At 31.6% G+C, this 15979-nt stretch overlaps 1 protein-coding gene across 1 annotated transcript; it reads left to right on the forward strand.

Moving 5' to 3' along the window:
- The first annotated feature begins 90 nt into the window (after positions 1–90).
- LOC134707544 (uncharacterized) lies at positions 91–5847 on the forward strand. The gene is made up of 3 exons (XM_063567388.1): positions 91–175; positions 4291–4416; positions 4766–5847. Exons 1-3 carry the CDS (start codon positions 112–114, stop codon positions 5845–5847), a joined length of 1272 nt encoding a protein of 423 aa, XP_063423458.1. The 5' UTR covers positions 91–111.
- Positions 5848–15979: the final 10132 nt, after the last annotated feature.

Here is a 15979-nt window from a genome sequence, read left to right on the forward strand (position 1 = left end):
AGTTGTAATGATTAGTTCTCTCTCCAATTATCAAGTTTTGTTCTTTTTTTACACTGGAAATTTCAAATAATTTCAGATAATTTTGTATCTTTCTGCGATCGAGCCTTGTTCATGACATCAACACAAAGTCAACACCATATTTCGCAGTGGCATCAGAGTGAACCACCAAATAAATGTAAGTGAATGCAGTTTGTCATGTTTGCCTTTTTAGCATTTTTTATAAATACTAAAACATTCATTACACATTCTTTAGTTTAATTAATTTTGTCTCTTTCAAAATTAACAATTTCTTCACACATTGAGTTCTAAATGTCAATCTGTTTAAACATACAGCCCGTAACAGAGAAGTGATCGAATTGATGTTTCTTTACCGTAAAAATTAGCTACGTTATCGACAAACTTAATTGAGTAGTGACCGAACTATTGGTATTTTAACGTTAAAAAGATTGACAATGCTGACAACCTTTCATGTGTCGATAATCAAGTTTAATACCGATAATATTGAAAATAATTCTAATAATATAAAACAAAATATGTCCATGCACCATTTCGATCCGGCGAAAAGTAGTCATTTCTTCAGAGTCAGAACAGAAAAAAAAGATTTATGGAAGGACGTCTTGATAAGTCAAAATCAGGGTCAGAATATTGTTTTCTAAAAACTACCAGGCCCCTTCCTCCATGAAAATTAAATGGTCCGTGGCAAAAATAAAAAATTCCCACATGTTCAACTTCAAAATTTGACCAGATTGTATTCTTAACTGTCGGATAATATACTAGGATAACATAGAAACTGTCCTGTATGTGACGATTCTGTACTCATACTTCACGCGTAGTTGGTTACAAGTGTCCTCGTAGTGAACGCATCCGACTACGCGTGCAGTAAAAAGTGTACTCTTACGTCGGATACCGGGCAGTTTCTTTGTTATATCTGTACTTTATCAAATACATGTACATGTTAATATTTACTTAATATTAAAAGGGTAAAAATTATTGCTGAAAGCCCGTTCAGGGTTTCTTTCTTGTGTATGATTATATAATTTTTCACATATCTGAACTCATTGACGATAATGTAAGGTGCTTTATTAGAAAAAAAATGGATTTCTAGTTCGGGTTTGAAAAAGAAATTTCACCTTTTCTTGAGCCTGTTTTGTACATTTAGTTTAACAGATATGATCCAATGGAAATTTTCACATGAAACCTTCGGTAAATAGGGAAATGAAAAGATATGGGGTAATTTATAGAGAGACCACACTCCATCCATGAGAAAAACGGAGGGAATTTAAAAATATAGAGGTCTCCACAAGGCTTTCAACAAGGGTGGAATCTCACTCCTTCTGAAAAGCTATAAATCGCCCCAACGTGTACATACGTTTGGTCATCAAAAGATTCTGGTTTCTCTTTTTGTGTGTCATAAATGTTCAATTCGGATTTGAATTTAATTTACCGAAACATAGATGTGCAATAATTCCGCTTCCTATACATGTTCATGAAGTTCTTAAATTTTGAATGTTCATTTCTTTCAGAATGTTTGCTACTCTGTTTAAAAATAACAAGCTTTTTAAAAGACTGTTATAAATTAATAGTATATAAATAAACAAACTAAAAAAGCAGAAAAAAATGGAGGGTCCGTGAACTTGTTTTCAAGATATGAACCATTGAAAATTTGGCGGGAAATAATTCTCTCTAGATTTTTCTTTCACTTAACATTGGCAATTCTTAGTTTAAAAAACTATTAAAAAATAACAAGGATTTCATAAGATTTGGAAATATGGCTTTTTAAAAAATATGTAATAAAAATATGAAAGAAAAGTAGGGGTTAGTGGGCAATTTTTTCTAATGATAATACATGGATAAAACCAGAGGATTCTGAAAACCTGACAAAAATTCAAAAATAAGGGAGCAAACATCCTTACAACAAAAAGTCTCAAAATGTCCGTTAACAAGTTTGACCATGAAAAATCACATATGTAAGAAAAGCAGTCGTTCAATTGATTATAAGAAAGTTTCAGTGTATCATGTCAGATTTCTTTAATTTGAGAGTTTTCCTTTAGTAACAAATGTATCTCCATGTCTGATGGTGAAATAAAAATGAATGTCTCAGAAAGGGGTGAATTAGTTTCCATAAATAACAGATGAATCGGGCCAAGCCTAGTAACTTACAGTAAACAGACTACTGTAACATCGACGCAATCGTCGAACTGTTTAAAAGATTTGTAGTTATGACCAAAAATTTGTATACAACTTCATTTATAAATTAATCTGAATTTCATAGCGCGTCGTCACAATAATGAAAGTTATAAAAAAAAATCTATAACCAGCAGATCTATACTTCTATAAAGAAAGTATTCTTGTACAAAAAGGTATTTATTATAAAATGGTCCTAACTATAGAATAGATAGTTTACCACAGAATATTAAACGGAAGTTTCGACAATTTTAAACAGAAGAGATTTGAAAATAAATTTAACTTTAAATAAACACTGAAATAATTTTAATACCTCGAAGGTGTAAAGAATAAACCAACAATCTCAATCTTTAAAAGTGTCTTCATTCATTGCACTAACCGACGACTTCATGTTTACAGTAGAAACAGTGGATGTGACTCCAATACATTCTTTAATATTGTAGTCATGAATATTTATCGCTTGTAATAAAAGAGGGACGAAAGATACCAAAGTGACAGTCAAACTCATAAATCTAAAACAAACTGACAACGCCATGGCTAAAAATGAAAAAGACAAACAGACAAACAATAGGACACATGACACAACATAGAAAACTAAAGAATAAACAACACGAACCCCACCAAAACTAGGGTTGATCTCAGGTGCTCCGGAAGGGTAAGCAGATCCTGCTCCACATGTGGCACCCGTCGTGTTGCGTATGTGATTACAAATCCGGTAAATACTATAATTGGGTAGGTCACATTCATGAAAGGGAAAGGGATTGTAGTTACGACGTAAGGAACATATCCGATATCATTTGTGAAACGGTTATTCCATAACGGTCAACCAACTCGTGGTGGCGTCTGTAAAATTTACGAAGGGATGATTTCAACGGCACCATTTGGAACTCTTGGTTTAATAGGTTCCTTGTGGGCAGCAAACTTCTATCAAGAAAATAATGATAGGGAATGCAAGCACGGCAATATCGTATCAATTGCATGGGAGATATATACCCCGTATGCAGGTGTTGCTGGAATGTTGCTACATGTACTTAGAAATGGAAAGTTCACAATTGGAAAGCTGAAATCATCTCTTTTGTCGTGAAGTTTTGTTTTCAACCGACTATTAAATTGATAAAGATTGTATCGAGGTCGCACCAACTGTTTCTACAGCTTAGATCAGTTACATGTAACATGATCTCGTCGATTCGCACGACGAAGCCATTGTTTATGACAGAACACACATTCTAGATTATGTATTTTTGATTCCGTCAGTTAGAAAGTATTTGATCATTTCAACTCCTTTGTATTTCATAATATGTGTGACATATGACATATGTTCGATTGAATAATGATTTCCTCGTAACAAATGATAGAAATTTCGGAGATCCCGTATTTGATCCTTTACCATTAAAATGAAAATGCCAATGACAGAGGTCGATTATAAAAAATGTTTTACTGTGTTAAAAAAACTTTGACTTAAACAATGAAAACTTACACGTTGGACATGAAATATTTTGTTGATGAAGAAAATTAAATTATGTCACTTCTGAAATAAGTTTGTCGATAACGTAACGTTTTCTGACGGTAAAGAAACGCGAATTCGATCACTTCTCTGTTACGGGCTGTACCTAGAACAAAAGTAACTTGCATTGAATAATACACGCTAAAATCTATTTTGTAGATTCTTTGGTAAAGTACAAAAAAAAATTATTAAATAGATTTCATGTTAATATATTGATTCATCAATACATTTTTGTTGTTTTTAAACTTATATTTTTTCTGCATTTTGAGACGTATGAAGGTCTGATGTAATTTTTTGTGATATTTGAAATAATCAACATAAACGAAATTGTAACAAATTAACCATGTTTTTCATCTTTATCCTATTTTATTGATATACAATTGAGAATGGAAATGGGAATAATGTTAAAGAGACAACAATTCGACCAAAGAGCAGACAACAGCCGAAGGCCACCAATGGGTCTTCAACGCAGACCGAAAATTCCGCAACAAGAGGCTAGCCCCTAGATAAAAGTGTGTACTAAATCAGTGATAATAGATGTCATACTAAACTCCAAAACATATAAATAAAATAAAATTAATAAAACATAGTTTATTTCTAAGATTGGTTCTCCAAAGTAAACCTGATATGTGATCATATCCACGTTGATTGCATTATTGATGGAAGATTACAAATTGCATACGAAACATTGAAAGTGTTAACCTCAAAAGGCACAGAGGAACAAAATCGTAAGGTTTTATATTTTCTTAAAGATGAAAGGGTCAATAATTGAATTTGAAAGGTATTTTAACCAACGGAAGACTTTAATTGATTTAATTGTCGATTGAATACATAACTGGAAGTACTTCTTTTATGCGATATTTACTATTTATAAGCTATGAATAATCAAGATCAAGCGTAACAACATTTACACGGACAAAGAACGGAATCTCACTTTATTTATGTGTTTTAGTACATACTTATTGTCATTTTTGTGAACAAATATGCACATATGAAAAGTGAAGTCAGACTATAGTCTTTTGTTAATTTGCGTTGCTGTCATTCTTAACCTTTTGGTTGGTTTTTTTCATTGAATAGGCGATGTAAAAGATGCCGAATTTGTAGAAGATCCTCACCCTTTTAAGGCAAAAGAAGCAAAATCAATTACAGAATTTGAGTTATTATTAACAACAAAAAATAAGATGAAAAATAAAGAAGATATAGAACAAGTAACACATGGAGGAGATTCAATGCTTCACCTATCTATCAAATATAAGCATGAATGTCTGTTACGATATCTACTTCATAATGGTGGCAATCCGTATAAGAGGAACCGGAAGTCTCTTTCTCCATTACAAATTGCTTTTAAAATCAATGAACAACATCTTGCCATTCCTATGTCTTATTACATTTTACGAGATTTTACGAAATGTGTGTTTATTTCTGTTGATCTGAATGATAAACTATGGACAGGATGGAAATGTGAATGTAAACGTCACAGTTTAGAGAAAAGAGAACTGTGTTCTATGAATTGTATTGTGGTGGTTGAAACTGACAGTGCAAGAGTCCCGGGTAACTTTTTCTTCAAAGGCCTTGATGTTATATTTGACCCACTTGCAAATCAACATTTAGAGTTAGGTCATGTTCTTTCAGATCTCAATAATAATTTGGACAACGACAATAGATCAATATATCCAGAATTACCAAAGAGAGACTTGAGATATTTGTTTTCCAAACATAGCAATCTCAGATTTATTTGTCCGTCGTTAGTGCGTTCAGTTAATTATTCTAACCCTAATCTAGATCATGAACTAAAACGAGAACACTGTCTTCGATTCATTCTGAAGAATAAGGGTATCATACCAATTAAGGAGAGTCACTTGCCTTGTGATATAGACGGACTTGCAACAGACTGTGTAGAACTAGCCGATGATGCAATTGCTTGGTTGACAGAAACACAGAATTCATATCGACTATTATCACTTCAAACCAATGTTAATAAAGCGTCAATTATAACATCGCTCTGTGATGACAGTTGTCAGGCGTCAGTTAAAATTGTTGATTCTGATGGCCGAGTTTCTTTATCAGATCAAATGTTTAATCAAGATTCCACAGATGAATACATTTGTGTACAAAAAGCTATATTTACCTTTCCACTTGATCAATTAAATAATGGTTAATTATTGGTGTGCATGACTATGTTGACATGTATCAATATTATATATGCGTTTTGAACAGTTCCGCATTGTTAGTTGATTAAAAGTTGTTGGTAAAAGTATTCGTGTAAATTCTTTTTTTTTATGTTGAATTCTGAATGATATAGAACTATTTACGACTTGATCAACAATTTTAATTCATAAAAAAACATTACAAACAACTGGTACTACCAGAAGATAATGTAAATATCATTGGCATCAGAGACATTTGACGTGTTAATCATAATACATCTTTCTCTTTATATATTAATCAATGAACAATTACCAAATGCGTATACTCAGAATATATTTCGTGCTTATTTTTATATAGACGCTATCTAATTAAAAAAGAGGGGCGGAAGATACCAGCGGGACATTCAAAATTATAAAAACAATGTTATCGAGATGACATCCAAAGATAATACCCCTTGTCACTGATGAGTCTTTTGTAGATGAAACGCGCGTCGGGCGTATAAACTGATATCTACGATGAGTTAATTTACAACAACTGGGTCGATGCCACTGCTGGTGGAGATATATTTCCCCGAGGGAACCACCAGCCCAGTAGTCAGTACTTTTGTGTTGACATGAATCATCATTGATATGGTTATATTTATAAATTAACTGTTTACAAAATTTTGAATTTTTGTAATACTAAGGCTTTTCTACGTCAGGCATAGATTATCTTAGCTGTATTTGGCAAAATTTTTAGAAATTTTGTTTCTCAATGCAATACAACTTCGTACTTCATTTGGCCTTTTTAACTTTTTTTAATTGGAGCGTCACTGATAAGTCTTTTGTAGACGAAACGCGCGTCTGGCGTATATACAAAATTTAGTCCTGGTGTCTTTGATGAGTTTATTTGTCAGATTTTTGCAAGAGAAACATAACGGAAAAGATATTCCTATTACAGCATAAACTGTTGACTCCTCCGAATTCACCTGATTTGATTTAAAGTTGGGTTAGTTTAGTCCAAATAATTTGTTTTGTGCAGTGTTCTGAAGATTTCCTTTTTGTCTGTTTGATGGAACATGGTTTTGTCATTGGCTTGGACATAGTTTTGTCATTGGCTTCAACATAGTTTTGTCATTGGCTTCAATATGGTTTTGTCATTGGCTTCAACAAAGTTTTGTCAATGGCTTGGACATAGTTTTGTCATTGGCTTCAACATGGTTTGGTCATTGGCTTCAACATAGTTTTGTCATTGGCTTCAACATAGTTTTGTCATTGGCTTCAACATAGTTTTGTCATAGGCTTCAACATGGTTTTGTCATTGGCCTCAACATAGTTTTGTCATTGGCTTCAACATAGTTTTGTCATTGGCTTCAACATAGTTATGTCATTGGCTTCAACATAGTTTTGTCATCGGCTTCAACATAGTTTTGTCATTGATTCAACATAGATTCGTCATTGGCTTGGACATAGTTTTGTCATTGGCTTCAACATAGTTTTGTCATTGGCTTCAACATGGTTTTGTCTTTAATACATGTATCTATGTTCATTGTAAAATAAAACATATCCTGATGGAATTCGTAGATCGATTATTAACGCAGCACTTTATGGTAATTGAAAAAAAGAAATACGAATCAGATCTTAAATTATTTGTTTCGTTTTGTAACTTAATTTTAATAGTATTTAATCATTTTTTTAATCCTTTTTTATGAAACGGGTAATTGTTGCATTTTACGATAACCGAGAGATTCTTACGTCTCCCTCGTTTGCATAAAGAAACCATTAACAGATGCAAAAAACAGTCACCATGTCTTATCTTGCTATACTAAGTTTACAATAAGCATACAATCAGTTTGAATAAAGGTTTTATACTACATTATATTATCATCTGCGGAAATAGTGAGAGGCATTATAATTGATCGTGTGTAATTAACAAGTACTGACGAACACAATTAAATTGCAAATATTAAAAGACTAAACTAATTACCTTTATATATTCAGGCTTGCCTTAAGATAAATTAAACCCAGCGTTAAGCCTTGCTCTGGTGTTGTCTTGTGGATAGTTGTTTCATTGGCAATCAAACCACATCGTCTTTTTTATATCTATTCATTATTTTTTTAAATCGAGATCTCTGGAGATATTGTTCTATATGGTTCTATAGAGAAATTCACATTTTTAGGGTTAAAGAATAATAATCATATATAAGCTGTAATTGACAAAAATATATGTTCATTGACAGTTTGCATTTAATACATCTTTCTTATGTTATTCCATCAATTGAATTTCATCTAATGATACCTAAATATAAATTGATGCGTGCAGAAAATCGACGTAGTTTCATGAGCCATTGATATCGACATTGGTTTTAAAACTTTAAAATGTAAACAAGTCAGTTAGATACAGTGTTTTAACTCCATACCTAGCTGTTTGGTCGATATGTATTTGTTGTAAATACAAAAATGAAGGTAGTTGAAATTGAAAAAGAAAGGGATACCAGTAGATGTAAAGTTGACAAGGATTCGTTCATTAAGATAAGAAGAAACCCATTCCCTTATAATCTTAGAATTACTCTTTCAACAATACTGACGAATTCACCTTCCGTTTTCCTTATTATATTTTCACATGTTCAAATATCGTATTTCTAAGCACGAAGGGTTCTTGGTTACATGAGCCTATCTCTGAAAAAATACATACTTTTTTTTAAAACGGTTTGTCGTTGAGAAGTTGTAGGCATTGTTTTACTTTTTGAATAAACTCATCATAGATACCAGGAATAAATCTAGTATATACGCCAGACGCTCGAATCCAAAAACGTTAAAAAGGCATAGTAAAGTACGAAGTTGAAGAGCATAAAAAGTCTTAGTATTTCGCCATACATATTGTGTTCCTTCGTCGACTTTTCTAATACATTTCACTTCTATGTTATTATTTTGAGATACTTTCCATTGTTTGCCTAGTCACTCCTGTCTAATTATATATATATAGGTTTGAACGTAGTTTTCAATTTAGACTTGTATATGTATATATTGATAATTTGAGGTAAACATCTGTGTGTTTTCTCAAAAATGAAATAATAGAAATGTCATGAGAAATTTGACCTACCATTAAGTTTCTTTTATAATATTGTTAACTTAATCTCAATGTTATTTAATTACTCTGAAATCATAAATTCACTTGTCAAAAAAAGGGAATTGATTGCTTTACAAACTAATAATTAGTTCTTGACAAGTGTCAATTGTCAATTATCAATCATACCACTAATTACTTTCATCTCTATGTATGGGGTTTTCAATTACTGTAATAATGGTATTTTAAATGGTTGCAACTTAAAAACAATATAATTATGCCCCACCTACGATAGTCGAGTGGCCTGTGGGTCCGTGCGTCTGTTTATCCATCCGTCCGTCCGTCCGTCCGTTCGTCCGTCTATTCTTTCGGTTCAGTTTCAGTTTGTAGTTTTTGATGAAGTTGAAGTCCAATCAACCCGAAACATAGTATATATATATTCCTTATGATATTATCTTTCTAATTTTAATGTCAAATTAGAGTTCTGATCCCAATTTCATGGTCCACTGAACATAGAAAATGATAGTGCAAGTGGGGCATCCGTGTACTAGGGACACATTTTTGTTTTTGTATGTTTTATAGAAACGATTTTTGATTATTAATATAAATGTTTAAGTATAAAGGTAAGATGACGAACACCATTAGTTTATTACAAATCAAATTAACACTTTTTGGTAATCATTTAACGAGACATTGATTTGTGTTTTATTTTTCCTATTTTTTTTAAATGGAAGAACAATACTGTAGGTACTTATTTTCCCTGAAATTCGTAGCAATGTATAGTATAATAAGAAGAACTGCTATGTAATGTCATGTTTGCATACATTACACTCATTTTTGCCAATGTAATGCATTATATAAGAATAATATGTGATGCCAAAATTTGGGCATTACACATACCGTGCATCACAGGGCATTTCAATTACAAAGCATTACCACATGCCTGCATACAACAACATTCCATTTAACGATTTGTCTCCGACAGTATCAGCAGCTCAGTGGTCAGCCAATTGTGTTGACATGAGGTATCATTTATATGTTTATTTTCTGTAAATTATCCGTTTATCAAATAAATTGAATAATTTAAAACTCTAGGAATTATTGATGAATTTGACTTTCATGAACTTTTTGAACTCTCGATTCTCGATGTTTTTTATCATCGTTTTTGATTTTACCTTTCAAATGATTTGATTTTATCGCCATTGATGAGTATTAACTACACGAGACATGAAGCTTGCATAACAAATTATAAGCCTCATGACTGCAACTTTGATGAGATGTTGTTTTTAATTAACCTTGAAAATAGTAACTGAGTAATTCTTTGGTTACTTCATCTTTTGAAATAAATTTAAAATTAGGTTAGTTGAATGATCCATAAAATAAAAATTGACAATGCGTATTTGAACGATTAGATATATTAAGTGCCTTTTGAAATTCAACTCTGCATGTAATTTCCATTTATCAAACGAGAGGCGAAAGATCCCACTGGATATCCCTCTTTCTTAATTATGGTAAATGTGGACTTTGCCAGATTACATATAACATTTTGGAAATGTTTTATTTCGGATTTTTTTTTAGAATCGTTATTATATTCAGCCATTGCACTGTTTTGATAAGAGCACCACTGGTGGTCGATATTTGAATAAAACGCTCGTCTTGTGTAGCAGATTATAAGTGCGGTAACTTTGATAATATGTCTTAACATTGAGTTTATCAAAGAGACCTTATTTCAAAATTAATATTGGATTCCTTATGATATATTTGACATGCTATCGGTGTAATAAAAACATGCTTATTTAAATATGAAGCCAATCTTTGAATGCAAAATGAATAAAAATTGTAAATGTGATTAATTTGATAAGCAATTACCAATTATTTTTGATCGTGAAGATGTGTTAGACCTGAGAATTTCTACGAAAATAATAAAATCGTTTTTGCAAATGAAATAAAATTTCAATTTAAAGTACATTGTTTAATGAAAATCAATGACAATACACTGTTATTAATACTTAATGCAAATTTCATGACTTTACGAAGGATCAAAATAGGATTGTGTTTGTATTCAACACTTTAACGTATGTACGCATTGCTTGAATAAGTCGACCAACATAAATTTTGCAAGCAAAATGTTTTATAATTGTTAATACATCTAGGTTAAATCGGAGTGTAGTATTTTTGTGATTTTACTTTTTACTGTTACATAGAATATAAGTCCTTTTAGTCGGCTATGTTATTAGGGTCTTAAGGTGGAGAATTGAACAAAAAACAATTAGAAACTAGGAATTCACTGCGGTTTCAATCATTTTGGTATTTACAATTTTCAAAAGGGTTGTTTACGTATTTTCCACGGTTAGTTGGCGTAAACCGGGGAAGGGAGATAATAGATAGAATCATCATTCCTAGTATTGACCATGCAGGGATTCCGACATTATACCGTCCAATACTTGATTGAGACCAATTTAATATCATCCTGTACACAGGATTTTTATAGTTCGTTCTTATGTAGTACAGTTATACCACTGTCCCAGGTTAGGGGAAGGGTTGGGATCCCGCTAAAATGTTTAACCCCGCCACATTATTAATGTATGTGCCTGACCGTTCTAAGTCAGGAGCCTGTAATTCAGTGGTTGTCATTTGTTTATGTGTTACATATTTGTTTTTTTCTTTCATTTGTTTACATAAATAAGGCCGTTAGTTTTCTCGTTTGAATTGTTTTACATTGTCTTATCGGGGCCTTTTATAGCTGACTATGCGGTATGGGCTTTGCTCATTGTTGAAGGCCGTACGGTGACCTATAGTTGTTAATGTCTGTGTCATTTTGGATAGTTGTCTCATTGGCAATCATATCACATCTTTTTTTATACACATTGACTAGTGATGATGGAGCTAATGCTATGATGAGAAGTTGAATTACGAATTGGGGTCCTTTTTGCAGTGTGTTATATAGACAAAACATATCCTGAAAACAAGCTAAAACCGTGGGAACACACATCAAATATAACAGGAAAACAACGAAACAACAGAAACACTGAAGTGAACCAAAAACAATCGACAATGCAACACACACATAAAATAACTATCAGATAACAACTGCCATTTTGCTGACTTAGTACAGGATATTTCAAGAAACAAATGTGGGTTGAGAGTGGCTGTGTAGATACCTTAGCCTCACACAATTGTGACAATGTTAAATATCACACTAAAATGAGACCATTATATGACAGGAATATACAGTACATACATTTATTTTTTGCGAGACATAATTATACAATTATGATATTTTTAGAACTTCGAAAATATTTTTTTCGAATAAAATAGGAACAATTATACTAATGTGACACTCAAGTCTCAACCGAAAACAATAGATGTGTACAAGAATTATCACGAGACGATCACATTGATAGGTTGAAATCGGCTCAAGTAAAAAAAAGGGGCATAGTAATCATTCGACAACGATTTATGGATGTAGTTGACTACGAGTGTGACTGACAGTACTATAAGCTTTGTACTCTTTTTTTCCACCACCACTTTTTTTTTATTTTACATTTAACAAATAATTTTGATGGAAAACATGTCTTCTTTCAGGTCCTGTTTTCAGCCTCGTGACACGCGACATTTTGGAAAACAATTAATGGTCAGATTAACAAAAAGAAGATAATTTTGTCTAAATGATTCAGTAGTTGATTTGCTCTTAGACCAGTTCATTGTTTTGGATTATGTAAACAAAGAAAATTTGTAAATAAATTGTATGGTAAAATGGTGCAAGCAGGGTCTCTCTTTTAACTCATGGTAATAAGTCTTATTAAAGCACAGTTGTGACTGTTAAAGAACAACTTTCTTTCTTTTAAAAATAAACGTTGTTTTTTCTTTTGCTAGGATTTCAAATAAAAGAGAGCTTTGTTGTAATTTATCAGAAACATGTTGACTGCAATATGATGATAGGTATTTAAAACAATTGTTTTAACTAACTCTTTAACCAATACGAAAGCATTTAAATAAGTGGTAATTATTTATGTCAACGAAAGGTTAAACAAACAACCAAATGTATCTCATACTGTTCATTCTTCTTTAGACTCGCCATTGTTTTTATAAAATTAAGTTATACGAAAATTCTCTTGGAACGAGTTTTGTGCTCAAATTAGGTATTAAATTTCGTTTTAAGTATGTACCTGTGACATTTTTTAACATCACGTTGATATAAAAAGAAATGTTTTAGAAACTCAGAGTCTACTCCTACTGGCAAGTTAAATTTTTGAACATGTAATAATGTATTCGACTAGCACTAGACAAAAATAATATAATTAAACAACATAAATGATATCCTTCATTTGTGTAGATAATTACATCCCCATGAAGGAAGAAATTATATATTAACAGAAACTTCTGTTTCAGATAGAAGTAAGAAATACATTAAGTGACGCCAAAAAATACGGTAATACGTAATTTCGATAATTTAGGAAGACATTGTATAGGTAATTATGGAAATAGATGATATTTATTTTACCTACTTGTATTTCGATTGTCACTTTGCAATCGCTATCTCAATTGTCAATGCTTTTCAGGATGAATTTCTTTCAATATCATTGTATCATAGATTTTTATAATTGAGAGAAAACATTAATTATTTTGTTTTTTCATCTACACATTCTTCGATTTTTAAAGTATCCCAAAAGTCGATTTTAACTAACGTCTTTGATATAATTTAGAAAATGATTTAATATTGTGATAAGTAAAAGAGGGATTTACTACTCGAATTCTTCAAGATTGATTAAAATGTTCAAAACGAGATTGGTTTGAATTGATATCCACGTTACACAACAAATGTACTCAATGATTGTTATGACTCCATATAATTGGTTAAAACATGTAATTACAATTTACACCAAAAATAGTACTTTCAATTGACATTTTGCAAGCGATATGTTCTCAAAAAACCTTCTCCAGAAAATAATATTGATGGATTCACAACCTACTCAAAAATTGTCCTGATCATTGACACAATTGAAGGCTAATTAAAAGAGAATAAAAGTATATTATAAAAATAACTTTATCTGAATAATCTGTCCTTACATTTGAGTTGCCTCCCCTTATGTGGCAAAGTTCGAAAAAATTGAATCAAAAGAAGTATTTTGTTTTTTGGTAAAATACGATCATTTATATTATAAAACATGTCATTTTCTAAATTGAATTGAAAATTCTTACACATGAATTGCATAGGCTACTTCTCTCGAAATTTGCATAGCCAGTGAAGTTTATCAAACCCCTTTTGTTGAATCTACCTTATGGTTAAGTTTTTCTAAATATTTACAAAATATGCTGAAGATAAAACTAATTCTAAGATTTATGACTAATATGATTTCCAAAGTAAGTTAACAATTCAGGCACAGAAAGAACCTTCCCATACAATAGGATAGGTTGCTTACGGCATATTTAGCGATGTTGCTACTTTAAATTTTAGATAAGGATTTTTTTTGTCGTAAGACACAACGATAGGTCTAACTGTTTAAATGAAAGATCGACTGTATAGAGAATCATAACAGCACAAGGTGTGTTATACTACAAGAAAAACCTCTATATATGCATTATTTGATTTATATATCGTGAACATTTTTGCAAAGATAGATATTATTGTCCAGTTACAATATAAACGCAATTGAATGAAGCAAGAATCAAAGGAGTTGTTAAGATATATGCAAAAATACAAGTCACTATAAAAGTACTTCAATATCTAGGCGGTGATATAGATATAGGAAGATGTGGTGTGAGTGCCAATGAGACAACTCTCCATCCAATGTTTATATTTCTTGTTTTATGACATTTATCGCAAAAACCACGTTTTTGTTATCAACAATAATAAACTATTCAGAATAATTATTTTCTCTCTTTAGTCTGGCCATGTAATATTTTATTTCAACGAATTGAGAAAAAGGATAAACTATCATAGCTCCTTTTTTATAAAACACGTGACTGTTACCCTATAGAAAATAGTATAATTTTGTCATTTACACACAAATCGAATGTTTAGTTCTCCGTAGTTTGTAGATTTTAATCGGGCAAAACAATGACCTGTCGCAATTTTTGTTTATGCCGTGAGGTGTAACACCACTAATTCGGGCCTGGTCAGAAAGCACATATCAGAAAGTAGTTTATATTTAACACAAAATAATTCATTCGCATGAGTGCAACTTTCAAAATATGTAATATATTTAAGGATTTTTGGTATCAAATGAAAACTGAAGGACTGATTATCATTGTAGAATACTTCTTGACTCATAATTTTGAATATTAAAAAGAAATGCATCAAATTTTAAAAAGTACATTTTGTCTGTTTGTCAGATCTGACGTAATTGTTTTGGTACATCCGAAGTTCCGGGAACCAGTTCTTCTGATATGCCATCCTTAGTGTGTTGAATATTTCAGTACAAGACATATGAAGTGTTGCTTTGACATGCAATGATTGTCGCTTTATTTTTACTAAAAACAAAAGAGGTGTGCCTGCTTGGAATGGATGAATGTAACATAGAAAGCAATGGGGCCATGCATTATTAGTGTACTTTATTGAGGCCGACTTTATTCAAATAGAACTATGTATCGTTCAGGTAAGACATGTCCTTTACCAAGTCGGAAATATGGCAGTTTTTATCCACTTTTTCGTTTCTTTTTGGGTTGGCGTTTGTTGTTGTTGCATTTAAACATTTCTGTTGTTCCTTTGTTTTCCTGTTATAGTTTATATGTTTCTCTCGATTTAATTTAGTAACTAAGAATTGATTTCTCTAAATCGATTTATGACTTTTTCAAAACCGGTATACTACTGATGCCTCCATTTCGTTCTGAAAGGAAATAACTCAATATAGGTATGTAAACAGTAATAATAATTATTTTACTATTTATTTGGTAAAATAATATTACTTTAAGATCTAATAAAATACCTTACAAAACTTGTGCATAAGGTAATGATTTACTACTTCAATGGGTTTTAAGGAGATTCTGTACCGATATTAATAGTCACATCGCTACGGGGGAAAAACTAAACGAAAGGTGTCCATGGGCTTTAATTAATATCAATTATATTTTCATATTTTAAAATTTGCTGTTGAC

Source organism: Mytilus trossulus, chromosome 2 (assembly GCF_036588685.1).
Source record: "Mytilus trossulus isolate FHL-02 chromosome 2, PNRI_Mtr1.1.1.hap1, whole genome shotgun sequence".
In the NCBI taxonomy this organism is placed as follows: Eukaryota; Metazoa; Mollusca; class Bivalvia; order Mytilida; family Mytilidae; genus Mytilus; species Mytilus trossulus.